At 42.4% G+C, this 27,746-nt stretch overlaps 1 protein-coding gene across 2 annotated transcripts; it reads right to left on the reverse strand.

The window, feature by feature from the left end:
- Positions 1-27,460, reverse strand: esr1 (estrogen receptor 1; the record flags this gene model as incomplete). 2 transcript variants are annotated; one of them, XM_080453238.1, is made up of 10 exons in its annotated part: positions 1-734; positions 6,574-6,757; positions 8,304-8,437; positions 9,956-10,094; positions 14,050-14,203; positions 19,608-19,786; positions 21,056-21,172; positions 22,566-22,819; positions 26,220-26,654; positions 27,366-27,460. In XM_080453238.1, the coding sequence occupies 9 exons, from the start codon at positions 26,519-26,521 to the stop codon at positions 467-469; spliced, it is 1,731 nt and encodes a 576-aa protein (XP_080309364.1). In that variant the 3' UTR covers positions 1-466. The 2 variants fall into 2 exon arrangements, with proteins under 2 accessions (XP_080309364.1, XP_080309363.1); XM_080453237.1 differs by lacking the exon at positions 27,366-27,460 and having other exon boundaries at positions 26,220-26,665.
- Positions 27,461-27,746: the final 286 nt, after the last annotated feature.

The raw sequence follows: 27,746 nt of genomic DNA on the forward strand, positions 1-27,746 counted from the left end.
TAACACCTGCTGTTTTGGAAACGATAAGCTGTACTGTGAAGCTGTATATTAAAGACCAACACACAAGTCACAAAAGTTAAGAAAGTCAGGATTAAAGAAAGGCTGCGATGGAGCTTATACTGTAGTGAATTAAGGCTGTCTAAAAGAATGCCATTGTTGAATAGACCATTGTCTCAGTAGCTAAAACTGTGAAACTCACTTAAATTACAGTCATCAAACATGAAATCAATGTGTTTACAACTATAGTTGTTCAGCCAATCCAACACCCTTGGGGCTTGCAATACTCCATTCATTTGGAATGACGTTTGACATTTCTACAACGCAGGAAAGTCCTCAGTGTTAATTTTTCTTTCCATTTGAAACTCTGAGAATGTACAAATTCTCAAAGCGTTATTTGTACACTCTCAGAGTTAAATGAACACACACAGGATTATACTGTGTACACGTCTTGGTTTCTGCCTCCGTCTCACTGAATGGGGGTGCAGTCAGGACGGGGAACACCATACTGGAGTACACCTGGGCCAGAGGCTCTGCTCTGGGTTTCAGGGTTGCCTCCTCGGGTGGATACTGTGCTGCTGGTACCGGGAGGGGACTCTCTCTCAGCCTGTTCCCAGGCACTGGCCACTCTGGTTGGGCGGTGTAGACGATGAGCATCCAGCATCTCAAGGAGCAGGTCATACAGAGGCACTTTGTTCTTGCACTTCATGCTGTATAGGTGCTCGATGCCTTTGTTACTGCAGTAAAGAAGACGGTTAGAGGGGATTTATTGACTCATACAATACCTATAATCCTATGGTTATATATGTCACAGTACGTTTGGAGAACCAGTACGATTGAAGACAGAGCGCTCGTTTTTAGGCACGGGGCTCCTTGGGAGCCCCGTGCCCCGTGCCTCCGAGGAGGAGAAGGAGAACGCGGAGAGGCTTTGATGCGCCGACGCAGACCTGTCTTTTGTTGTTCCCCCCCACATAGCAACCAGGACACTACGCTAGGGGAACCATAATATCTATGAGGGGAACGCTGAACACGCGTTCACACGCACACGCTTGTCCATGACGGAGGCGCGCCGTCTAGTAGAGCTTGAGGCCGAGGAAGCGCGCCCTCGCGCCTCCAGGCGCGAGTGCCCGCGCTGACCGGCCGATGCTCTACTAGTCGACTCAGCGCCGTTTGAGTTGTAAACCGATAGGGACAGAATAGTTCTTTTCATGGATCACTGTGTGTGTGTGTGTGTGTGTGTGTGTGTGTGTGTGTGTGTGTGTGTGTCAGGGAGAAAGTAAAACAAAAGCCAGAACACAATAAAAGTATCTAAACAGTCCTGCTTTCAATAAACCAAAAAAAGCATGAGCGCGTGCGCGTGCGCGTGTGTGTGCGCGTGTGTGTGCGCTTGTGTGTGTGTGTGTGTGTGTGTGTGTGTGTGTGTGTGTGTGTGTGTGTGTGTGTGTGTGTGTGTGTGTGTGTGTGTGTGTGGCCATATATGTTTGCGCACAAGCCTGGCTTGTGGCTCCCTCTAGTGCTGGGTGGGTGGTAAAAACGAGTGCGCTTTCTTCAATCGTACTGGTTCTCCAATCATACTGTAACATATATACCAAAAAATTACCATATTATCCTTGGCAACAAAATGGGGGTGGGGGACCATAAAGAATGGACAATAAAGAGTGGTTTGTCCATAAGCTAACGTTTTTCTCAAACTCTTTAGTCGGGCTGTCTTCTCACTGCCAATGTAAAGGTATCATCTGCAACCTTCCAACAAATTTTGATGAACCCAGGAATTCCCGTATTTCCATTATTAACACCCAGCACACTCATGTATGGAAGCATATTCTCTATAGTCTATATGTTGCTTTTTTCTCTTTTACGTGACCCATTACTGGTTCTCCTTCAGTGATTTATACTTAACTCCAACAGGCCAAAGTCAATTTCCAGAGTTGCTCTTTCAGTCTGTCGATGCAGACTAAACATCCTGACTTCGGACTAAGTTAGACCTAGCATGCCAGCTTTAACTCACACTGTTGATTCCCTACAATAACGCAAACCACTGAACCTGACTAAGAATAGAGCCACGGTTATCAAAAAGGTTCTATTAACTTGGCTAACTGGAACATTTCATACATCCACAAAGCATTTTTTTTTCATGCGAATAATACGTTTTTTTTTAAAACCTTATAAAAAGCGAAGCGAAAAAGCGCCGTTTTATTATTCGGAACGAGTCAAAATTTTGCGTATATTCGCATAATCGCCGGTGTGTAATGACCTTTAGGATTAGGCTAGAAACGTGAAACCTGTCAAAGGATTCCTAATACATCAAGTGTAAAATTGGGCAATTTCTAGTTGTGATTTTTGTATTGCTATAGGTTTTTATATGATAGACCTTGCTGACTGGTAGCTTATTAGTGTTTTCACTTCTTAAAGTAATGTACTGCCGTCATTCAAAAACAGGAAAGTGCCTTCCCTGGAAATCATTTTTATTATCTCCGCCAGGCCGAAAGGCATGGCGAGAGAGTATGTTTTAACCCCTGTCCGTCCGTCCGTGTGTGTGTGTGTGTGTGTGTGTGTGTGTGTGTGTGTGTGTGTGTGTGTGTGTGTGTGTGTGTGTGTGTGTGTGTGTGTGTGTGTGTGTGTGTGTGTGTGTGTGTGTGTGTCATTCTGTCATTTTGTGGACAGCTAGTCTGGGAGGCTTCGGCTCAAAGCCTGGACAGCAGGGGCGCGGCCACTGATTTCTGATTCAAATCAACAGCCAATGAAGAAAAGGGGGCGGGATCCACATGCAGTGGGCAGTGGGTCTTACATGTAAATAGGAGCGACGGGAAGCAATTTCCCCTTGAGAAATTGCGGCCGCCATTGTTGTGTACTGCTGTTTGCCTCTCGTCTGACTTTTTAGACGAGTAGACCGGTAAGAGGCGTGTCCGCTCAGATTCTGAGCGTAAGTTACATCCCGCCCAGAAATACCAGGGCTTTGGCCCAGAAGTTCCTCGCCGCTCCCGTTTGTATGCGAGGCGAAAAACTTCTGGGAACTCAGATTAGTGGACAGCTAATCTCTGGCACCGTTGGCTTGATCACAGCGAAAATGTGCACACACACTCCCTGGATGCCAGAGCAGAACCCCTGCTCCAATGTTTTCACATGGGCCTTTTATAGCGCCACCAGGAGGCCGATTTGTGCAAAACACATGTTTGAACAGTACTCCTACAGATTTTGGCCAAAAATCCCCCAAATTGGTACACAGTATCTCTATAATCATTAAAAGAAACGGCTAATAAGGGGCACGGTGGCACAGTCGGTAGTGCTGTCGCCTCACAGCTAGAAGGTCCTGGGTTCGATTCCCGCAGGGGACGCTGTGGGCGCTGGGGGCGTGTTCTCTCCTCCGCGTCATCAGTGCCCATACCCTAGGTGGGGTTGGCGAAAGGGCCTTTCTGTGTGGAGTTTGCATGTTCTCCCCGTGTCTCCTAGGGTAGGTACCCTCACAAAAACATGCAGTAATCCTGGTCACTATACTGCCTCCCCCTGGCCAGCCGGGGCGCCTGATGGAGGGGAAGGGAACTGGTTGGAATAACGTGTTCCTTCCACGCGCTACGTCCAACCAGGGAAACTCTCCCCTGTCAGGTGACAAGAAGGTCAGTTGGCTCTCATGCATTGAAGGAGGCATGAGCTCGGCCCTGGCCTCCCTAGGTTGGCAGAGGGAAGGTAGTGCCCAGGATTACATAGACAATTGGCACTGGGTGTAAAAAATAGGGTTACAAAATCGCGGGATAAAAAAAAAAAAAAAAAAGAAACGGCTAATTTCAGATTTTTCATATTCCATCCTGATTGGCAAAAATTGTCTCTCAAAGTTTACAGGAGTACTCCGTTTCGAACAAAATGCCTTAAATCATGTACACAGCATGCAATTTCCGTGAAATTTTGCACACATATTCCCATTAGGCCGGGGAAGAAATGCCATTTGAAAATGTTCAAATCAGCCTCATGGTGGCGCTGTAACAGGCCGATTCGTGTTTTTACCTATAACTGCACCGATCAGTGTAAAACTTTGTATGCACACTCTCTAGAGGCCAAGGAAAAACCTTTGCCCTGCATTTTTCACATTTGCCTTTTATAGCGCCACCAGGAGGCTTATGTAAAACATTTTTTTTTATATTAAAGGAGGAGTTCACCCAAAAAATTACTTATTTTCTATCAATTGCACACCCCATGAAGCCTTGAATTCAAGGATTTGTTTTGGTTTTTGTTGCATTCTTAAGCTAATAATTTGATTCCCGTCTCCTACCGACTAATCTATCCGGTAGGAGACACAAAGTAGATTCTTTGTGTCTCCTACCGGAAATACACACACTCATCAAATTGTTGGCTTAGGAATGCGACAAAAACGAAATGAATTCAAGGCTTCATGGGGCGTGCAATTGATATAAAATAAGTCGTTTTTTGGGTGAACTCCTCCTTTAAGCCTTCAGATTTGATCCAAATTTCACGCAAATCGGTACACATGATCTCTATAGTCATGTGATCAAGACGGATCTGTTTGATTTTTCATATTCCATCCTGATTGGCTAACATTGACATGTAATGTTTGTAGGAGTGGCCCGTTTTGAACAAAATGCAGCAAATCATGAACACAGCGTCCGATTGCGGTGAAACTTTGAATGCACATTTGCACTACGTTGAGGAACAAATGCCACCCTTTTAACATTGGCCTGTTATAGCGCCACCAGCAGGTCAAATTTAGCAAAACACATTTTTAGAACAAAATGCCTCAAATCATGCATGCAGTGTCCGATTGCCGTGCACGGCCTAGGAATAAATGGCACCCTTTTCACATTGGCCTATTATAGCGCCACCAGGAGGCCATAATAACCTACCTGACCTGGCGGAGACTTGTGCTCCGAGGAGCACTTTTTCTAGTTGTGTCTGCACTACTGGCAACCCCATAGATAATTTTAATAAGCTCCTATGTCATGTTTGAAGTAATTTGTCTGATACACAGTGGTATTTAGATTTTCAGGTTTAAATCATTGCAATGTATTTTCCAATTAAGGATACTTTTGTATAATATAAACCCTGTATAATTATATTTAACAAATTACTCATAATGCTTTATACCAACAATCATAACACAAAGCATTTTACAATGACTTATTAGGCCAAGTATTATAATACTTCATAATTACTAGACAGACAGTTTTTTGGCAAAGAGCACTATAATTCTCATAGTTGTAAAACATTATAATCATTTTATAGTTTATTATACTATAATGCTTACATAGTGATTTTAAGTCGCTATAAGTGGTCAATGGGTGCTTTAATGTTTCTCCAGTATTAGTTGCAATCCCCTTATTTCAGTGTGTCCATGGTCAAATTTGACCGGTCTTTAACTGCTTTTATATGAAAACAAAAACCATATATCTTCAATATATTCAACCAGTGGTTAACATGACTATCTCCAGTGAATATTGAAAGATGAGACACTGAAAAGGTATTTGTAAACGAATAGTGAAAACAAATTAAAAACAAAAGACAATAATCAGTATTAACTACAGAACATCAACATGAGCAGTCCTCTGTGTGTGTGTGTGTGTGTGTGTGCGAGAGCGAGCGCGCGAGAGAGAGAGAGAGAGCGAGCGCGAGCGCGAGAGAGAGAGAGAGAGAGCGAGCGCGAGAGCGAGAGAGAGCGAGAGAGAGAGCGCGAGAGAGAGAGCGAGAGCGAGCGAGAGCGAGCGAGAGAGAGCGAGAGCGAGCGAGAGCGCGCGCGCGTGTGTGTGTGTGTGTGTGTGTTATATGATATCCTTTTGAATCTTATGCTCTCTCCTTCAACATAGTACATTTCTGATCTTGTACTACATCATGAACAATCCAGCTTTCTCAGCTCATGAACTTGCTTTGATTTGAAGCTCTGCAATTAGAGAACACATTTTTTTTCATATGGCGTTAAAATAGTGTTTTTCATCCGAAGACCAGTTTTCCTCCACAATACAGTAGGTCTTTGAACCTATGACATTTACAGTACTTTTAATCAACACCTATGGTGTCTCGCCTCCACTGCTCGCAAAGTGCTTCCAGACAATAGACATTGAGTGGCCTTCAGTGGGCAATTTGAGCTGCTGTGGCACACAGAGGTCTAAAACGTTTGATTTTGTATGACGAAGATTTTTACGATGTGGCACCCCAAGGACACGGTGGGAGCTGGCAGGTGAGTCAGTAGGTGAGTCAGTAAGATACAACAGCAGTGACAACATAGAAATGTGTGTGGGGAGGGATCAATTGGCATAACGACTACATTGGGGAGAAAAGGGGGTAAAAAGAAAAAGAAAAAAAAAAAAATATATATATATATATATATATATATATGAATGAATGATAATGACAGTTTGTGTTCTTTTTGGAAACAATGAATACGCCAGGGGGAAATAACAAAATGTCCAATAAATATGAAAAATGTAAAGCTACTCCTGTGGATAGGCTATCATATATTAATTTACTTGTATTGACCCTATAAGTAATTTAATATAGGTAAGGTTTATGGTACCGATATCTGGTCTGGCCCATGGACTATTCTGGATAAGAGGGTGCCCAGTTCTTCCTCACCTCATGTGCCTTATGTGGGAGAGCAAGAGAAGCAGCTTAGCCTGTCGTCTCGACTGCTGCTGAACCGAGTATCCTGTCTGGCCAATGTGATGTATCAGAGCATCGGTGATGGTGTCCAACATCCTTTGCACAGCTGAGCTGTTATGGAGGGGCTCCATTGTGCCTGTGCAGAAGGAGAAGGCACCTGAAAGAGGTAGAGAGAGAAGGGGGGGGGGGTGATAGTGCTACTGAAATGACATGAGAAGAAAAACTCACATCTAACAGTATCCAAAATCCTTATGTCCCTCTGTTCTAAAAAAGAGCAGCTGGGGCAATTTCTGCCACACGCAGTACAATTTAGTCATTATGGCTACAGCAGCGCGTGAATGATGCCCGAGCACACATACATATACCAGAACATGCACACACACTCCCTTCAGACACACATTCACATCAGATCCAGAGACAAGTATCGCCTGCAATACTCTTTTTTATGCTACCAGACATGATGGGTGATGGGTTCACCCATAGGATGATGGGTTCACCTCATAGGATTATAACTACAGATATACATTTTATGCGATCACAGGCGAGCACATGAAAGTTACTGTACTGTAGACCTATTATCTGACATGATTAAAATTGTAGGTAGCACAACAAGCGTGTTGAATCAAGCGGTAGGTTCGTTGAGTCAGGTCTGATACGCACAGACCTGACACAGTAAAATCTTTTGTAAAATTGCTATTTTACTGCAACTCTGAGAGTGTACGAATGTAATTACATGGAACCTTACGGATCCATTTGGTTACATTCGTATACTCTCAGAGTTACATCAACACTGAGGATTTTACTGTGTGTGCAGACATGAATGAAAGCACATCTAAGTAGAGTTCCTATTAATGTAGTTTGGGTTGCCCACACAGTAATTAAGTGCACAACAGGCCACATCAGCTGTGTCAGTGTCATCCTGCAGGCATTTCTGTCTTTTTCCATTACTCATGTAGAATGCCTTTAATCTCCAAGATTAACCATGACCGTCTCCGTTGTCTCATGTTGCCAAGGGAACAGTTATTGGGTTTACTGACGCTACGGGCCATTTGAGAACACTCCGTTCGGCTAATGTACTTCTGTGGCATTCGGAACTACACTCCTGTGGGCGTAGTTTGACTCAATGTCCATTATTTTACCCGGGAACAAAATTATAACAACGTGACATGGATACAGTAGATAACAAACTAAAGGAGCAATTGTTTATGTGTCTTTGTGAATAATCGTGGATCCACTCCCCCACCGTCATAATTTAATAATAATTTATTATTATTACTATTATTATCATTATTATTATTGTGGAGTCAGTTTTACCAGGCTAGAGTCGGCTGTCTGTCAGCTGTCTGTGCAACCTTTCCATGACATGGGAAGCCCAGGTTTAATGTGTCTGTTTAAAAATCTAATAAAGTGTTGGATCATAAAATTAATACCTGACAATATGACAGTGACAGAGTGTCATATTGTGTAATATTGGATCCAAATGTTTTGACATAGCCCCAAATAGCAAAACTTTGACAATCTAACACTGGCACAATAATCTTATAAATAGTTGTTTAACTAAACTATCTAATTTGTTTGCACAATTGTTTTTTGACACACACATGCTTGCTTGCACGTGTGCGCGTGCACACGCACACACACACACACACACACACACACACACACACACACACACACACACACACACACACACCTTAACTCACCAGCATTGAGCAGGATGATGGCTTTGAGACAGACAAACTCCTCAGCCTTTAATTTGAGCATACGTAAGCGTGAAACAGTGGCCAATAGCATGTCAAATATTTCAGCCATGCCCTCCACACAGTCCCCTTCAGCCCTGTAACCAAAGAACAAAACAGTTAGTAAGAGGTTAGTCAGATCTACAGTATACTGCAAAAGCATATTTCACCACTTAACCCCATGAACCCTACCTTTATTGCGGGCATATCATAATAGGCAAAGATTCTGTAAAAATAGCTCACTGCGATGAGCTTGTAGATCAGCTATTGTCAGTGAAGAGATTTGGTGTCGAGGGAAAAAGGAGGGGACCAAGTGAAGTTGAAGTATGGGCAGTAGATCAGGACTGATCTATACATACGTATATCGTTAAACGTATGTATAGATCAGTCCTTTACAAAGAGCTGTTGAATCATTCCTGTGTGTTCATCTATTGCAGCGATTCCCAACCTGTGGGCCAGGGCCCACTGTGAGGATATTGCAAGTGGGCCCCTAAGTGATTACGCTCTATTTCATACTTTGGCGTACGATGGAGTCACCTAGCATGAATAGCTGAATTAAAAGGTGCGACGTGTTGCAACCTTAGATCGGCTATTTTAACCAACTTCAATTTTTTTTATGTTCTGAAACTTTTTGGAAAAAAATAAAATAATCAATCTCTAATGATTATGCCAAAATAGGGATACCAGGTGTAAAAGTGGTTAAAGCAGATCCTCTTTTGAAGAAAGCTGAAAACCTTTTACCAGAAAACAATAATGGACCTGGATGTCAGCGTGATTTAAGCATGATGGGAGGAGATGGGTAATATCCTCTGGGTGAGGCTCCAGATGAAGCCAGACGGCACAGGGTAAGAGAGAAGTCGTCATTTTAGCCATCATCATGTCCAATTCGGGAGGACTCTCATATCACATTTTTACAGGTAATATTCTCTTATACGCCTCTGGATCAAATGGGTCCATCACGCACATCAGAGAGTAAAAGCACAGTCTGACAATCTGTTAGTCTCGAACTCTCCCATCGGCTCTATTCTCACAATGCTGTCTTTATGTTCCCTTTTTCTAGTTATGGTGGTTTGGCGTGTTTACTTTGAACTGGAGGAAGAACAGACTGTGCCTGCAAAACCACCACGTCTCCCTGCATCTCTCTTTTCTTATTTGCCGTACATCACATTTATAGCCTTTCTCGGTTACTGGCTTGCCTCCCTTCTCTCCGTCTCTCCAACTTTTCCATCATTCCAAGCATTGAGATTTTAATCAAAAGCTCTGCCTTGGTTGCCAGCTCAGAATGATAAAGATGAGGGGATATTTCAGGTTATAGAGTGGCTCTTCTCATCTCCAGGTGGAACACGTCATTACTCTATGATAGACCCCCATTTACAAAAGGCACAATGGCTCACAGGGTGCAAAATGGAAATATCTACAATGCTAATTTATCCATCTGAAGGGGTGTGTGTGTGTGTGTGTGTGTGTGTGTGTGTGTGTGTGTGTGTGTGTGTGTGTGTGTGTGTGTGTGTAATATGGGGAGTAGGGGTGAAAGGGCAGAGAATACACGTGTACACCTGTATGTACATGTGTACATACAGGTGTGTGACATGCAGAAGTAACCTGGGCTTCGCTACCTGTCCAGGATGAGGTCCTGTGCGAAGATGAGCTTGCCAGGTGACTGGATGGACCTCCAGACGAGGCCGATCATCAGAACCTCCAGCCAGGAGCTCTCAAGCAGCTGCACCTGGTCATGGAGTGAGAGCTCCAGGAAACCTGAAAGACACACACACAGACACAAACATGCACGCACGCTCACATGCGCGCGCACACACATTTGAAATGGGCTGTATGCATACTGCACATCTATAGGGTAAAAATGTGAAAATTGCATTGATTGCACATTTAATAGAGAATAGCTTCTGATATACCTATATTTGTTATGTAGTGTATTTGATATCTGTTACAGTATGTATTGTTATGTATTGTTGTGATGTCATTCGTCATGTTGTTTAGTGTTTTTTGTTGAAGAGGACCGCAATGGAAATAAGCCCTCAGGCTTTATTGTGTTTTCATCCTCGGTGATGCATCGTCATTGACTGTTATGTCGGAAAGTGCTCTTGTGCACTTTTTTTATGTCACCAAATAAAATCAATGAATCAAACACACACACACACACACACACACTAATGCATATCACTATAAAGTGAGCAGAGATTTTGAAAACATTCTTAAATGACACACACACACACACACACACACAGTGTGTATTGTGGTATACGTACCAGCTCAAAATCTCTAGCAAACACTTCATAAGTGCCAAATAGCCTAGGCAAAATTATTTATAAAAGTACAGATACAACTGACTTGCTCAAAGATATAATTGCTGCATGCTGTAGTCATTGTAACTTTGGTAGCTGTTCAAGCTGTTCCATCTGCAAACCTTGCTGCTAACATAGAGTGCCTTATCGCTAGCACTCGGCTGTCTCAATTCATATCTAATTACCACCATTTCTCTCTCATTGTTGCCATCTCCACCCCGGGGTTGGACCTTTCGCAATTAAAACTGTGTGCCTTTGGGGTTTTATTGACATATGGTCCAAAATTAGAATTTACTCACTTAGTGGGCCCGTGTGTATATTTGTGAGTGAAGGTGCTTGTACAGGCAGATTATCCTACATTTAGGCTCTATGGGGTGTCTTCAAATTTGACAAACAACCCTTTTAAAGGTGATGGCTGTAATTACCACCCCAGAATGCGAGCGCAGTGTGTGTGTGCGAACGCATGCATGCATGCATCACCTGAGGTTTTGCTCAAGCAATCAGCCAAGTACACCTGCACACCCACGACTGACATTGTGCAGACAGAAACAGCTCATACACCATCATCAAGTTGGATGACAATACAGTGGTCATCTCAAATGACAACAAGGGGCCCTATCTGGAGCAATCATTTTGAATTTTTCCTCAGTTAAAATTTTTATTTCGTTTTGACTTTTTGTTTTCAATTTCAGGTTAGTTTTGATTGGTTTTAAAGTGTTTAGTTTATTAGTTTTTAGTAGAGTTTTGTAATCTTTTTTTTTTTGCAAAGCTTTTTTTTGTGGACTTCTGTAAGGATTATGAGGAACAAATCACCCCAGTAACGGACTGTTTGCGGTGATGTGGACTGGCAAGCGCTTCAGGTGTCTCAAAGCCCTGGGCTCAAGGCTCAGAAAGAGTTTTGTTCCATGCGGCTGTCAGAGGCCTGAACAAGGACAAGGACAAAAATAAAACAAAAAATAAAACAAAAGAAACATACATAAACTAGAAAAAGTGCTCCTCGGAGCACAGGTCTCCGCCAGGTCAGGTAGGTTGTTGTGGGCCAGCAATGTTCGGAATTCGCCAATCAGGATGGAATAGGAAAAATCGGACGGAACCATCTTGATCACTTGACTACAGAGATAATATGTACCGTTTTGCATGATGTTTGGACAAAATGTGTTGGAGTAATATAAAAAAGAAAAGTGTTGCAAAAATCTGCCTCCTGGTGGCGCTATAATAGGGTAATGTTAAAAGGGTGGCATTTGTTCCTCAACGAAGCGCGAATGTGTGTGCAAAGTTTCACTGCAATCGGACGCTGGGTTCATGATTTGCAGCATTTTGTTCAAAACGGGCCACTCCTGCAAAGTTTAGATGTCAATCTTAGCCAATCAGGATGGAATATGAGAAATCAAAGAGATTCGTCTTGATCACATGACTATAGAGATCATGTGTACCGATTTGCGTGAAATTTGGATAAAATCTGAAGGCTTAATATCAACAAATGTATTTTACTTTAGACGGCCTCCTGGTGGCGCTATAAAAGGCAAATGTGAAAAATGCAGGGCAATGGTTTTTTCTTGGCCTCTAGAGAGTGTGCAAACAAAGTTTTACACAAATCGGTGCAGTTATTGGTAAAAACATGAATCGGCCTGTTATAGCGCCACCATGAGGCAGATTTGAAACATTTTAAGTGGCATTTCTTCCTCGGCCTAATGGGAATGTACGCGTGATATTTCACGGAAATTGCAAGCTGCGTTCATGATTTGAGGCATTTTGTTCAAAACGGACCAATCCTGCAAACTTTGGAGGCCAACCTTAGCCAATGACGATGGAATCTGGGAAATCGGACAGATCCGGGTTGATCACATGACTATAGAGACACTGTGTACCGATTTGTATGACGTTTGGATACAATCTGTAGGAGTAATATAAAAACATGGGTTTTGCACAAATCGGCCTCCTGGTGGCGCTATAACAGGCCCATGTGAAAGTTTTGGGGCAGAGGTTCTGAATTGGCATCCAGGGAGTGTGTGTGCACAGTTTCGCTGCGATCGAGCCAACGGTGCCAGAGATTAGCTGCGGACAGACGGACACACACACGGACGGACGGACGGAGTGACGGACGGACGGATGGACTGACGGACGGACAGGGGGTAAAACATACTCTCTCGCCATGCCTTCGGCCTGGCGGAGACAAAAATAAAACTAGAAGATCTCCGCCAGGCCGGGTTGGCCAGCCAGGGCTGTGTCAGTCCAGGAGTGCAGCCGCCAGGACACAAGGAAGCCGTGTGGGAATTTTTGTACGACAGATGGTATGTGGCGTCCCCTATGGGCAGAAGTGATAGATCGCTTTTGGAAATGCAATCTATAGAGGCCCCAGTCAAACAGGGTTTTGATACCATTTGCCTATATTTTCATTCAAACATGTTTGTGTGGGGCCTGTTTCTTCCGTACACACACCAAAAAATACATATATCATGAACACAACATCCAATCGTACCCGAATAGGAATTGCATGTTGCGGGGCCTTTATAGAGCACACTTCCAAAACCACTTTCACTTTTGCTAATCGGGGGCGCCACAAACGTGCACAGTTGCACCATTTGTCATACAAACTATATTTTCCCCACAGCTTCCTTGTGTCCCGACTGCTGCACCCGACGATTGACACAGGTTAGGCCTGGGTCAGCAACCCGGCCTGCCAGAGACCTGCGCTGGCCAGTATTTTGGGATCAATATAAGTAGGAAAAAAGTTATTTTGTTATAAATTATAATACACAGGTACTGTTTTTCACATAATTAGATTTTCTAGCATTTAAAAGTATATGTTATATGCCCATCTTTAAATCACAGTCTCTGATGTGATCCACATGAGAAAAAATATATTCATATTAGTAATTTTTTATGTAATTCAATTGTAAAATAATATTTATACATTTAACAAAACGAAAGAAAATAATCTAGCAGATCTAATGCCAGTTTCACTCTTTCTGGTAGAATTCTTCTAACAAGTGACACATGTCACAAGCAAGGCAGGTTACTCTGTGCTGATGGTTTTGACACAACAGAGTTACCAGGGCCGGATTAACCCTTCGTGGTGTCCTGTGCTACGACCCGTTTTGGTGCCCCCCAGGACCGTTTTGTGCGGTGGGGGGGTGCGGAAAAAAAATTACGCTTAACCGGCGCGTTTCACCGTTTTAGCGCTCCTTCAGCAGCCGCTGCTTCTAAATTTCGGCGCTTTCCGGCGATATTTCTGCCTTCTTTCACTTTCTCCACGCCGTTTGGTGCCCCCCAAGGTTGGTGCCCTGTGCTTCAGCACCTAAAGCCCTTCCGTTAAGCTGGCACTGAGAGTTACATTATAATATCGTTCATTACTGTTAATAATGATGATTTATTTGACAGTGTGTCTCATGTGCTACATCTGCTCCCACCTGGCACCTTCTTGGCCCAGGCGACCATGTGGACCAGCTCCTTGTCAGCCATGCTGGTGAGCAGCGTCATCATGGTGACTTCTGTGTAGGGTCGGCTCATCTTCTGACGGGAGCACAACACCGGGGGCTCCGCACCCTGAAGCAGGAGGAGCACCTATAGCGGGACAGGGGGGAGTGGTGGAAAAAGTACTCAAATGTTTTACTTAAAGGAGCATTTCACCCCTGGAAGAAACTGCAATCACTCAATGGTAATAGTATTTGTAGTAGATAACAGTAGCGCAATTTAAAATTTGCAACCTATGGCCAGAAAAATTATGAAATCTGTGTGTTTGACTAGGGTTTGACTGGACTGCTGCATTACTACAATGACCATAATGCTTTGGTGCACTGCACCTCCTTGTGGCAGGGGAGGTCGCATGTGGGTGTGATCTCCAACAATAACATCCAAACAGCATGCCAGTGTTGCCATGTCTGCTTATTATAAGCGGCTTCTTTCTAAAATGTAGTTGATATTTGGGCTTGTTTCCAAATGTTTTGATTGCTGTTTAAACCAGTGGTTCTCAAACATGTTCATGTATTTTTCCACAGACCCCCATCTGAAATTATAATTTGTGGCAGGGAGCCCCTCACAAATATGTGTCAAAAATATTCCACATTTTGAAAAGCAAATAAAAATATTTTGCAAAAAAAAAAAAAAATCCACATTTTGGACTTTTTCCCCCTCAAGATTTGTTTGTAAATAGCAGATCTACAAGCTCACAATGGGTTGCGAAGCGTTGTGAGCTTGTAGATCAGCAATTTTCAAATATATAATATCCCATGTCTAGGTAAAGTGCTCTTGGCATAGTTATTTTTCTTTTGGGCTTGTTTTCATAGACCTGGCTGCTTATTTCTCTCACAATATCTGGCAACACTGGCTGTCCTCGCACACGTTCAACTAGTTACATATACTAGACCATACCCGGTGAAGTGCGCAGGCAAAAGTAGTTGCAAACGTGGGGTTATTGCACGTCCTACTGTGCATACATACATATATACATATACATATATGCATATACACACACACACACACACACACATATATATTCTGTCATGCATTGTACTTATATTATAATGAATTGATTACTACAGCAAAAAGAATTATACAACACTGTTATTACAACTTGTACAACTATTATTTCAACTTAACAACAACAATATAATTATGTGCATGCAGATATGCACGTAAAGGGTGCACATTCAACAGTGGAGAATGTATGGGCGTCCTTAACAAAGAAACGCTCTCCACCATTCGTTGCGATACGGGGCGACCGTGTTTAGGGGCGAGACAATTAGGCGCAGATTGCTCACCCCAGACCGTTCGGTGCGAGCCTGGGCGACCGTGTTTAGGGGCGAGATTGTGGAACGGTCGTATCGTTAGCTTGTACAGATTTTCGGAGAGTCGACATGGTGTAATGGCTAGATGAGAATAACTTTTGTGTCTCTGGTGGAGAGATTTACGTAAACGCGACGTGCTACCACCTTTGCACGAAAAGATTGAAGTGCATTTCATGCACACACTCTCTCTCTCACTCTCTCACTCACTCACTCTCACACACAGCTCTCTTTCTCTCTCTCTCCCCCCTCTCTCTCTCTCCAGCCATCATAAGCATGGCGAGATTGTCTGATTGAGACTGTGTTTGACATAAAAATGCGAATAAACAGCTGAGATTGTAAATTGGGCGAAGCACGTTCAACACACACACACGCGACCCGTTGCGAGCGCGCACACACACACACACACACACACACACACACACACACACACACACACACACACACACACACACACACACACACACACACACACACACACACACACACACACACACACACACACACACACACACACACACACACACACACACACACGGTACTGCGGCCCGTGGCCCGTCGCGAACACACACACGGGCGTCGCGCAAACACAAATAATGTACATTGTGACATGTAACACGTGCCTCCCCAACGTGCATGCGCACGTGCGTGTCCACGCATACACGGGCGCGGACCCAAGTTGTGGTGCGATCATCTCACACACACCACCACGGAGCCACGATGTAGAATGAAATGTGACTCCCTGGCATAGGCATGATAGTCGCCCGCCCCCTCCCGCCGCCCCGGCCCAGAGTGGGCGGAGTCTATGGTGTGACAGACTTTGGTGTTGCCATGTTCGCCTATTGTAAGCGGTTTAGGGGCAATATTGGTGGAAGTGTGTTTTTGGCGTTGGTTGTGAAAGTGCAGGTGGGTGTGGGGACGCGTTGTGAGCTTGTAGAGCGGCTGTTTTCCAAGAGGCAATGTATATGTGTGACGGTGCTTCGTTTGGCCTTCTTTTCATAGACCTTGTTGCTTGTAGGGCTCGCTTCGTTTGGCCTTGTTTTCATAGACCTTGCTGCTTGTTTGTCTCGCGAAACCTGGCAACCTTGCGCAGCGTGATCTGCCATTGTTTGACACATAAACGGTAATAATAAGCTGAGATTTGATGTAATGGAAAAACGGGCTTCACAGTTCCATGCACATGGTAATGGTCAATGGCTGTGCGCAATTTGAGATCAATAGCTCCAGGCACTGAGGAGAACCGGGCAGAAACATTTTGGGCTCAGGGCTCAGAGGTTTGGGCTCACAGGTTGGGCTCAGAGGTTGGTCTCAGAGCTTATGACACATAAACGGTAATAATAAGCTGAGATTTGATGTAATGGAAAAACGGGCTTCACAGTTCCATGCACATGGTAATGGTCAATGGCTGTGCGCAATTTGAGATCAATAGCTCCAGGCACTGAGGAGAACCGGGCAGAAACATTTTGGGCTCAGGGCTCAGAGGTTTGGGCTCACAGGTTGGGCTCAGAGGTTGGTCTCAGAGCTTACTGGAATTATAGTTAGATGTCCAAGGATTCGTTAGTGATGTCATATCCCTGCAAATCCTTAGTATCTTTATGCAGTTTCACTTCCGTGTCGCATAGTATTGACATCACTGTCACATCCTTGGTATTATGATCCTAGCCTTTCGTGACGGTGTTTGTTTACCAGCGCTGCCACTCCACGCTGTATTTTTTTTTTCAAGCTTGCGCTTATGAAACACTACACAGGATTATTATTTCATGTCAACATTCAAGTACAACTATCAGAAGATAACTCAGGTAAAGTAATGCCTCACTCTGCAAGGGGGGTTGCCCGCTGGCCATAGCTAATGGGAGTGGCCGAGTGGGGAAAGAAGGTTGAACAAAGTGTTACGGGCACACCATTGGGTCTGTCTGTGGAGCTGGTCTGACTGAGACGCGCCGAGACATGTAGTGCGGAAAGGAATGAGACATATCTCTCATGACGTAAATAACGTCACGACGTTTGCGAAGATTACTAGATATCTAAAAACACAGATTATTCACAAAAAAATCCCAGGATCTTGTTTCTTGACTCCTAAACTTCATTAAAAGACGTCCAGGGGTGAAATGGCCCTTTAAGTAAAAGTATCAATACTGCATTGTAGAAATACTCTGTTACAAGTGAAAGTCCGGAATTCTAAATTTACTTGAGTAAAAGTGCAAAAGTATTGGTATCAAAATATACTTAAAGTAACAAAAGTAGAAAGTACTCATTATGCAGAATGTCACATTTCACAAGTTTTCAAATGTATAAAGTGCATAAAAATCCTTTGAAAATAGCAAATCTACAAGCTCACAATGCGTTGCATGCCCATCCTATATTAAAATTGGTTAATGGGACGGCGGGCAAGGCAGGCCGGCGGACCTCTGACGTCATTCTGACTCGGCCATAAACAAACCACGGCCATGTCACTATGACAACATAAACAAACCACGGCCACGTCACTATGACAACATAAACAAATCACGGCCACATCACTATGACAACATAACCATATACAAACCACGAGTCAGCTCCATATATGGGCACAAAAGGGGGCATGCCCATATATGGGCACTTACTGACGACATCAGGGATCTCCATATACTGTATGGACATAAAAGTGACAAGGAAGGACTGACAGATACAGAGAACTCCTTATATGGGCATATCAGCATGCCCATATGGGCATATACTGATGACATCATGGATCTATGGGCATAAAAGGGACAAGGAAGGACTGACAGATACAGATATCTCCATATATGGGCGGCCCGAACCTCTAGTATATTACATCTCTCTATAGACATGACTCTACAGACATTAGTCTTTTTTAATTGTTTTGTCCTCCCCCCATGTAAAGCATCTTTGGGTACTTAGAAAAGCGTTATACAAATCTGAGATATCATTATTATTATTATTATTATTATTATTATTATTATTGTCTCCGCCGAAGGTGGAAAATATGTTTTCGCTTCGTCCCGCCGTGTGTGAGCAAACATTGTTAGCCAAGCTAACATTGGGCAAGCTCCACGTGACACGTGTCAATTTGTTGACACCAATGCCTCTGATTGGCTAGAGGGACGCGTGACCAAATAAAATTCTATAAATAGGTGTGTCACTTCAAAAAGCCCATACTTTTTGAAGTGAGGTAAAACAGGATCAATCAGACTTGATTGGAACAGTACCTTCAGTAAGTCCAAATCACCCGTCTGTGCGTGTGTGTTTCCCTCTGAGAACACCTAACATTGGTCAAGCAAAGGCGCAGAAGGCCAAAGCTAAGAAAGCATACTCATCTACAATTGTAACACAGAAGAGGACTAGAGTTGAAATGATCCCACAACAAAGCCGAAGTCTTAATACGTGTCAATATGTTGACATCAATGTCTCTGATTGGCTAGAGGGACGCATGACGAAATACAATCCTATAAATAGGTGTGTCACTTCAAAAAGCCGTTTACGTTTTTGAAGCGAGGTAAGACAGGATCAATCAGTCTTGATTGGAACAGTATCTTCTAGTCCAAATCACCCGTCCGTGCGTGTGTGTGTCCCTCTGAGAACACCTAACATTGGTCAAGCAAAGGTGCAGAAGGCCAAAGCTAAGAAAGCATACTCATCTACAACAGTAACACAGAAGAGGACTAGAGTTGAATTGATCCCACAACAAGGCCGAAGTCTTAATACGTGTTAATATGTTGACACCAATGCCTTTGATTGGCTAGAGGGATGCATGACGAAATACAATTCTATAAATAGGTGTGTCACTTCAAAAAGCCGTTTACGTTTTTGAAGCGAGGTAAGACAGGATCAATCAGTCTTGATTGGAACAGTATCTTCTAGTCCAAATCACCCGTCCGTGCGTTTTTTTTTTAAGTGAGCTTCCATAAGCCATGCTAACATTGATCAAGTGACACGTGACAATATGTAATATAAATAGGTAAGACAGGATTAATCAGGAACAGTACTGGCGGAGACCTGTGCTCCGAGGAGCACATTTTCTAGTTATTATTATTATTATTATTATTATTATTATTATTAACAAAATGGCATCTAATACAAATCTGAGATATCATTATTATTATTATTATTATTAACAAAATGGCATCTATATCAGTCTTGAGCTATGTCAGTCTTATTGTGTATTAGTGTGTTTGCGGTGGCACCTGGTCAGGGGGCATGAGGATTTCTGGAGCTCTTCCCCCTCCCTCTGCTATTCCTCTTGGGCTGTTGTGAAGAAGGGGCGCTGCTCTGTTCTCCACCTCTCTAGAGGGCTTTTCTCTCCCAACAGTGCCACTCCGCCGCTTGTCACATCGCATACGAGTCCCGCGGTCTTTTCGCATACCTGCAATGTGATAAGACATTCACCAAATTAATGAAAATTAGTTTTCAGAAAATGGAAAGCCACAGACACACTTAACCACGTTCAGTTTCATTTTCAAAATGTAAAAACATGGTGAAAATAGCCGATCTACAAGCTCACAACACGTTGCATCGCGGCACGTTGTGAGCTTGTAGATTAGCTATTTTTGCTACCTTTGTGTGACGTTCTTGTATGACAAAGTAGGGCAATAATTTACTATAAAACATATACAAAAATATAAACCATATTTCCACACAAAATGTTGAAATATGGAGATTAGATACGAGGTTTCCGTATGACAGCAACGATATGTATATTAGAGACAAGAGACACATAAGTGTGAGCACACAGGCATAGTACAAATTCACATGAACCACATGAATACAACTACTTATCAGGCCTCCACTGTAACACCCCCACGCATAACTTTGCATCCTGTCCTTGCCGTGGTATTCAAAAGTGTATTTTGATGGCTGTGTGATTCAAGAGGTATGAAAAACAAAAGTCTGGGTGTGGGCTAATCGGTCGTTGAACTCCAGGAAACCCACTTCAAGGCCACATTAAAGTTAGTCTCAAGCTTATCTGAATTCAGCAACCCACTCACACTTGGCGCCAGTACTCAGTAAGCATGACTGCAATAACGGCAGCATGCTCCATAGAAGGCAATTGAACACAAGCAAATGAGGAAATCTGTGCTCATCCAACTATTCTATAGAGATAATGATTTGAAAATCTAATCTAAAACAAAACAATGAAGATATTAAAAACAAATGAATTGGAATTGAATTGGATACTTGTTAAAGAACGCCAATGTCAAGAGGACAGAATGTCTGCATTGATGGATGAGACAAACTAAATGAAGAAAAGCAAGGCGGCTCTGAAAAATTAACGATTTACTTGACTGGAGCTGAACGCATGCAAGTGTGTGTGTGTGTGTGTGTGTGTGTGTGTGTGAGTATGTGTAAAAATAATCGAAGGGGAATTTTAAAAATGTCGCTTTTTTCCTTCAGCGAAAATAGCAGATTGACAAGCTCACAATACATTGCGATGTAACGCTTTGTGAGCTTGTAGATCGGCTATTTTCGTGTGACTTTGATTATTGTTTAATTTAATAGGGTTAGTCCATTAGTTTTTTACATGACTCGATATATACACAATTAAACAAAATATAAAAAAATGTGCTTCTAGATTATTTGAAAAAATGAATAAACTCCATAATAATCGATAGTTGCAGGCAGGCCTACTACCCACCTCCTTTCATCATGCCCACTTCGTAGCACTTCCTAAGACGGCACGCCTGGCAGCTCTTCCTTCGGTTTCTGTCAATAGTACACTGATTGGTCGCTGGGCACATATAGCCATTGTGACCTAAAAAGGGGGGTGAAAAAAAGCATTAGGCCTATTACAAGTGTGCCACTTCAGCGCTCTGAGTAGATTTATGTAATGCAGTGCGCAGGAACAGTCCAAACCCTTTACAAAAAAACTAAAAATTATCACAGAGAGCATTGCGACTGTGACTTGTATTTTGATGGATAAATCCCATATCACACAACACATTTCAGAGCATTGCAACATGACTAAGCACATGAAGCTTTTAAGAATGTTACATTGGGGTTCCACACCATGTTCTTTGAAAGGTACTATAACAATACACACTATAACAATGAAATTACATAAGGACAGGTGAAAAACAAAAAGTTGGCGGCTGCTGAAATACAGGTAGTGATGTTTCCTTATTCTACATCCCTTTGCATTCCTACGCTTTATCTGTCTTCATGAACTGATAATTGAATAACACACTTATCATATTGAGTACACTGCCTACACCCTATTTAAACCAGCTGCTTCTTCCCAGACCCTATTTAAACCACCTGCTTCTGAAGCCAATCAACAAAATACTGGCTTTAGAAGCTGGCTTGGAACCAGTGAGAGTTCACATCAGTGTCATCATGACCCCCCACCGGCATTGACACACACACACACACACACACACACACACACAGGTTTGTAGCATTTAATTAAGTGTATGTGTATTTTTTGGACAAACAGACACACCAGACTGTTAATTCAACTCTGAGACCTGTGTGGGTCTACTTTTAAACTCTCAGAGCTAAACTGACACTCAGAATTTTTGCGGTGTAATCCCTCCTGTAGTGGGTTCTTGGATCTCCTCTGTGATATAAACTGCATCATCATTTCCATTACTGACTGATCAACAATGGAACAGCAGGTCAACAACTACAACTAAAATCACAGGGCATGGTGCCACAAAATATACAGCACATGAAGGGAATCAACTATGAAGTACCATTGTTAATGGCCAGCTGTGATTTCAGTTCATCATATCACTGTCGGGTAGAAACCTTGTATGTCCAAAACTGTTACTTATCAGGAAATGTAAAAATGAAGCTGTGTTCTAATGGATCCAATATTTTTTTATGATTTGTGTTGTTGGTTTCCTCTATCTTTTGTATTTACAGTAGGCTATATATTGATTGTTTGTGGTACCGTGGTTGTTCTCCTCTTGTTGATCAAGACAGTTCTATTTTTGCTTAAACAATTTTATCACTGCAATGTTGTTCATTCTTTGCTAAACATCTTCAATAAAGTCATTTACCCAAAAAGATATTTCTGACAGATGAATGATGAAATGGTTTCAGAATCGGACCCATTCCATTTCTGACAGAGGAATGATGAAATGGTTTCAGAATCAAAACAATTTCATCAGAGATGATAAAAGGGGTTATAAATCTCTGCTAACCTTGGATGCTCCTCTTGAAGAAGGCCTTGCAGCCCTCACAGGACCACACGCCATAGTGGTATCCAGAGGCATAGTCACTGCACACAGCACAGTAGCGTGTCTCTTTGACCATCTCAAACGCTCCGGCCCCCAACCCTGAGCCTGCTCCTGGCCCTGGCACTGATCCCGCAGCACTGTATGACTCTGGGTCGTCCGTTGAGCCACAGGCTTCCCCCCTTGATACAGGTTGATGACTGGATCCTGGGACAATGGGCCTGACACAGTGGATCACACTGGTTATCATTTCACACAATACCATTTTTCATATCAACAAGACAGGGTCTAATAACAAGGTGGAGCTTGGACGTAATGTATGACGTGTCTACGACGGATGACTCATTCTTTAGTGAAGGAATGAAAAGGTTTCAGCCTTTTCATTCTCTACAACAACAATAATAATATGCAAATGTGGCTGCAAGCAGCAATACAGGGGCCAAGAAATGCTATATGTAATATAGAAAAAGCAATCTGCAATATGCGCATTAAGCCATATAGAAACATAATAGACTGAACTTGAGAGAAAGAAGACCATGCAATTAACAAATGAACATTGGAAACAGCTGAGCAGAGTTCTGAGGGATTGTAGATATTAAAGTGCATGTCTTCCATGTCATCAAGACAAAGGTTTGCCAAATGTTTCACTTTGGCCTCCTGGTGGCGCTATAACAGGAATAATGTGAAAACGGTGGCATTTCTTCCTCGCCTAGTGGGAATGTGCGTGAGGCATTTTGTTCAAAACAGGCCACTGCTGCAAACATTAGATGGCAATCTTAGCCAATCAGGATGGAATATGGAAAATTGGACAGATCCGTGTTGATCACATGACTATAGAGATAATCTGTACCGATTTGCGTGATGTTTGGACAAAATGTGTAGGAGTAATATCAATAAATGTGTTTTGCCAATATCAGCCTAATATGAGCCTAATATGAGCACTATAAAAAGGCTGATGTGAAAAATGCAGGGCAGGTTTTTCCTTGGCCTCTAGGGAGTGTGAGTGCAAAGTTTCACACCGATCGGTCCAGTTATAGGTAACAGCGCTTATCGGCCTGTTATAGCGCCACCATAAGGCCGATTTTGAAAAATGTAGGGTGGCATTTCTTCCTTGGCCTAGTGGCAATGTGCGTACAAAGTTTCACGGCGATCGCACACTGTGTTCATGATTTGAGGCATTTTGTTCAAAACAGAGCACTCCTGCAAACTTTGGAAGCCAATCTTAACCAATCAGGATGGAATATGAAAAATCTGACAGACCTGTTTGGTTTAATGACTATAGATATATTGTGTACCGATTTTCGTTATGTTTGGAATCTGTAGGAGTAATATAAAAAAAATAGTATCGCAAATCGGCCTCCTGGTGGCGCTATAACAGGCCCATGTGAAACATTTGGGGCAGAGGTTCTGCTCTGGCATCCAGGGAGTGTGTTTTATTTGTTTTTGTCGCATTCCTTCCTTTGTTATTTGATTATAATAAATTTAGCCCCATTGATTCCGGTAGGAGACACAAATGCATTTGTGTCTCCTACCGGAATCAATGGGGACACATTTATTATAATCAAATTATTGGCTTAGGAATGTGACAAAAACAAAAAAATATCTATGAATTCAAGGCTCCAGATGGTCAGTAATCAATAGAAAAAAAGTTATTTTGGGGGTGAACTACCCCTTTAAGGTTGGATTGAATGCCTAACAATTGCCTGTGTGTTTCAGCATGATTGGGCTGGACCATATCAGGATAGCTGGGGGGTTATGATGTGCTGGCGTGATTGAAATGATGTTGTACTGTGAAGAAGGAATTATGGAATAACCTGGGTAGTTAATGAGAGTAATACTTGTGTGTTTTAAGGCTATTTATTGTATGTTTAGTTGGGTATTTATTGTATGTTTTAGAAACACCCCTGTGAATGGTGCAGTAAAATGGTATAGTCCAGATTCATTAGCTCCAGCTGGGTATTAAATGCTGCTGCCATTCCACTAGAGAAGAGCTGAGGGTGAGAAGCGAGACCCCACCATGCTTGGGTGTTTCTCCTAAATGTCTTTTGCCATGTTTTGTGAATAAATATACCTTCGGGTTAAACCCTACTACGAGTGCCTCTGTACTGTTCCAGCCGCTAACACGGTCCTCTTCACACATAGACAGACCATCTCAGATTATATCATGAAATGGTTCAAATGAACCCTAAGAATGTTATCATTATGAATACTTATACAATGTACCATGATCAATCAGTAGAGCAAGCAAGGTGAATCCGTTTTATTTCGATTATTTACATGTTAGGTTTAAAATCCATGAAGGCTTGAAAAATGATATCTCTCTACAAGTAGAGAGATACAAATAAAGATAAAATTAAATAGACTTCTGACACACTGGGTCTAACAACATGTTCTATCAATAAATACATAAATGTACAATCTCTCAGCGATGGATAAATGAATGGATACTGTATGTACAGATGATCAACAGTAAATGGGACTATATATATATATATATATATATATATATATATATATATATATATATATATATATATATATATATATATATATATATATATATAGTGTCAAATGGCCTTCACCAGTATCTGGATAATATACAGTATGTACAATCTATCAACAGTAAATATAATGAGCATATGAAAAGTCTATCGACAATTAATTAATTAATCTGAGTGAATATAAGTAAACAACCTATGAGAAAGTTGAGCAACCCAACAATTCCTTCATCTTCCATTAGTGACGGGAGATGTGAACATTTATATAGGGACCATTTGATGCAAATAGTTTTCAGTTTCACCTGAAAAGCATCAATTATCACACACACACACACACACACACACACGTTTTTGAGAGTGGCAGAGATAAGAGGAATATTTTCCACCCGAGTCAGAAAACAAGCTGTTTGCGTGTGCTTGTGTTGTTCTTTTCTCAAGGTCCTTAATCACAGGAATTAGAACCTGGCCAGCCTTGATCCTTTCATTAAGATAATGGTAATATTTTGTAACCGGAGATTAAAAAAAAGGAATGTTATAATATGTATATATACAATGTATAATATACAATACTTGTTATAGCAATTTGAGGAATAAGAGCTTAATAGCTGAATAGGTACTAAGTAGTTTAAATTATGTAGTATAATGTTGCATTATACTACATAATGATATATTGTGTATTAATTAGGATATGTATTGTATAATCATATAACATAATATATGTCATTTTAGATTTGTAGTCTTTTTTAGTCTTTGTGACTCAAATTATTTACTTGTATATTCACAATATGTGAGCTACCATATCATTGACATGAACCAGAAATATTTTGTCTTGATTTCATTCTCTGTGGCATTTACATAATCAACAAAACACTGTGCACAAAACTGATTAAACAATTCAGTTCATTTCTGGCAGTAGCATCTATTACCATTCAGCCAGAGACAAATTAATGGGGTCGGGATAACTTTCCCTTCTACTCCTACCTAATTTCTAAATTTAGAAATGATTAAATAAATTGTCAGCACAAGCCACACAAAAACACTCAAGTTCACTTTCAATTTGAAATGTTTTTTTTTTTGTCTTCTCCTGTCGACACAAAGTAACAGAAGAATATACAAACTTTACCTATAGATGGGTGTTGAGGTGGTCTCCAGATAGTAGGGCTGGCTAATCAGTCCTGGGTTGCCAGGTGGGTGCAGAAAGGGGCTGAGCTGGGGGCTGGAGGGTACAAACACAAGCGGACTGGTAGGCCCACTTCCCAGGGACTGCAGGCCATCTGAGGGCGGTCCGTGGGCATCCAGGGGGGCAGAGAAGTAGCCAGTGGTGGAGTGGCTATAGAGAAGAGCTGGGGCGGCGTAGTCATACGCCCCTTCCAGGAAGTCCACGGCAGCAGCCCCTCCCGGTCCCCGGCTCTCCTCGGGGTACATGTCGCTGAGGGGGGCGCGTGGCTGCGGCGAGAGTCTTGGGGGGGACGGGGTCTCCAGTGCTGAAGCAGCTGGGTTGGTCCTGGGCCGGAGCACTGGTCGTCCGCGAGGCTGCCTGCACTGCACCGGGCTCTGCCTGGGTAACATCACAGCACGACAGCTCTGATAAGCTGCATGGTTTACACTGGCTCACCCAATCGTGGGAGGGGGAGAGAGGAGTGTTGTTCTCCCTGTCTATTTCTCACTATCTCACTGCTTTTTCTCTCACCGTCCCTTGTGTTTGTCTCCCCATAGCAGCCTGTTAGCTATTTAGCTGTATAGTTGAAGGTGAGGAAGAGGCTCCAGCATTCACTCAGTCTTTGCCATCTATGCCTTTCTGACTAGTTATTATCCTAAAAAGACTCCTCCCAGCTTGCATATAGACTTTCTTTTTTAGGAGCAGAGCTTTTCCTCTATTTTTTGTTTTCCTCTATCACATACTAACTAGTGTGGGAGGAAAGCAAGGCACAGAGTCTGAAATGGAGTGCAAGATACAGACCCTATTCTTTAATTCCTGTCTTCTGTAAAAATAGTAGCTTGCTGTTCTTTAATTTCCACAAAAAAACACATTTAGTGGCCACAGCTGGTATGCAGATAGTAAGGTTGAAAGCCCCTCTCTGAATACGTATCATTAATTTAGCTGATAGTTGGCACACTACAGGAATAATTAATGACCAGCACAAGTCCTGGTAGCCAGACTTATCGAATACACCTGAGACTCAAACAAATCAAATCACTGTGGAAATTAGATAGATTAAGACCGTTTTCAAACTACAAAGGGGCCTTGCAGAATAAGACAAATTCTCACCTATTACAGATCAATCATCTTCATTTTGTGTAGTGTCTTTTGAGCGTCGCTGTCGCTGTGTGATATCTGAAGAGATTTATCTCTCTAACGTCTCTGCTTACCAGTCTCACTGCCGTTTGCTTCTGACTCAAAGGCATCTAGCTCGGCTAGTTGAACACAATGGGAACAAGCGATAGGTTTGAAAAAAAAGAAAGAAAAAAGGATAAACAAATTAAAGATGCTGCCAAATCGATAGTGATGGTGCATTTCAGTGCCAGGTCACCATAACACAGCAAACAGAACATCAGGTCAACTCTCACTCCAACAGCCAATATTACACAATTCCAATTTGAGAAAAGACAGATTAATCAGACATTAAATGACTCGCATTTGATTTCTTCC

This window comes from Gymnoscopelus braueri (assembly GCF_963280865.1).
Source record: "Gymnoscopelus braueri genome assembly, chromosome: 16".
NCBI lineage: Eukaryota > Metazoa > Chordata > Actinopteri > Myctophiformes > Myctophidae > Gymnoscopelus > Gymnoscopelus braueri.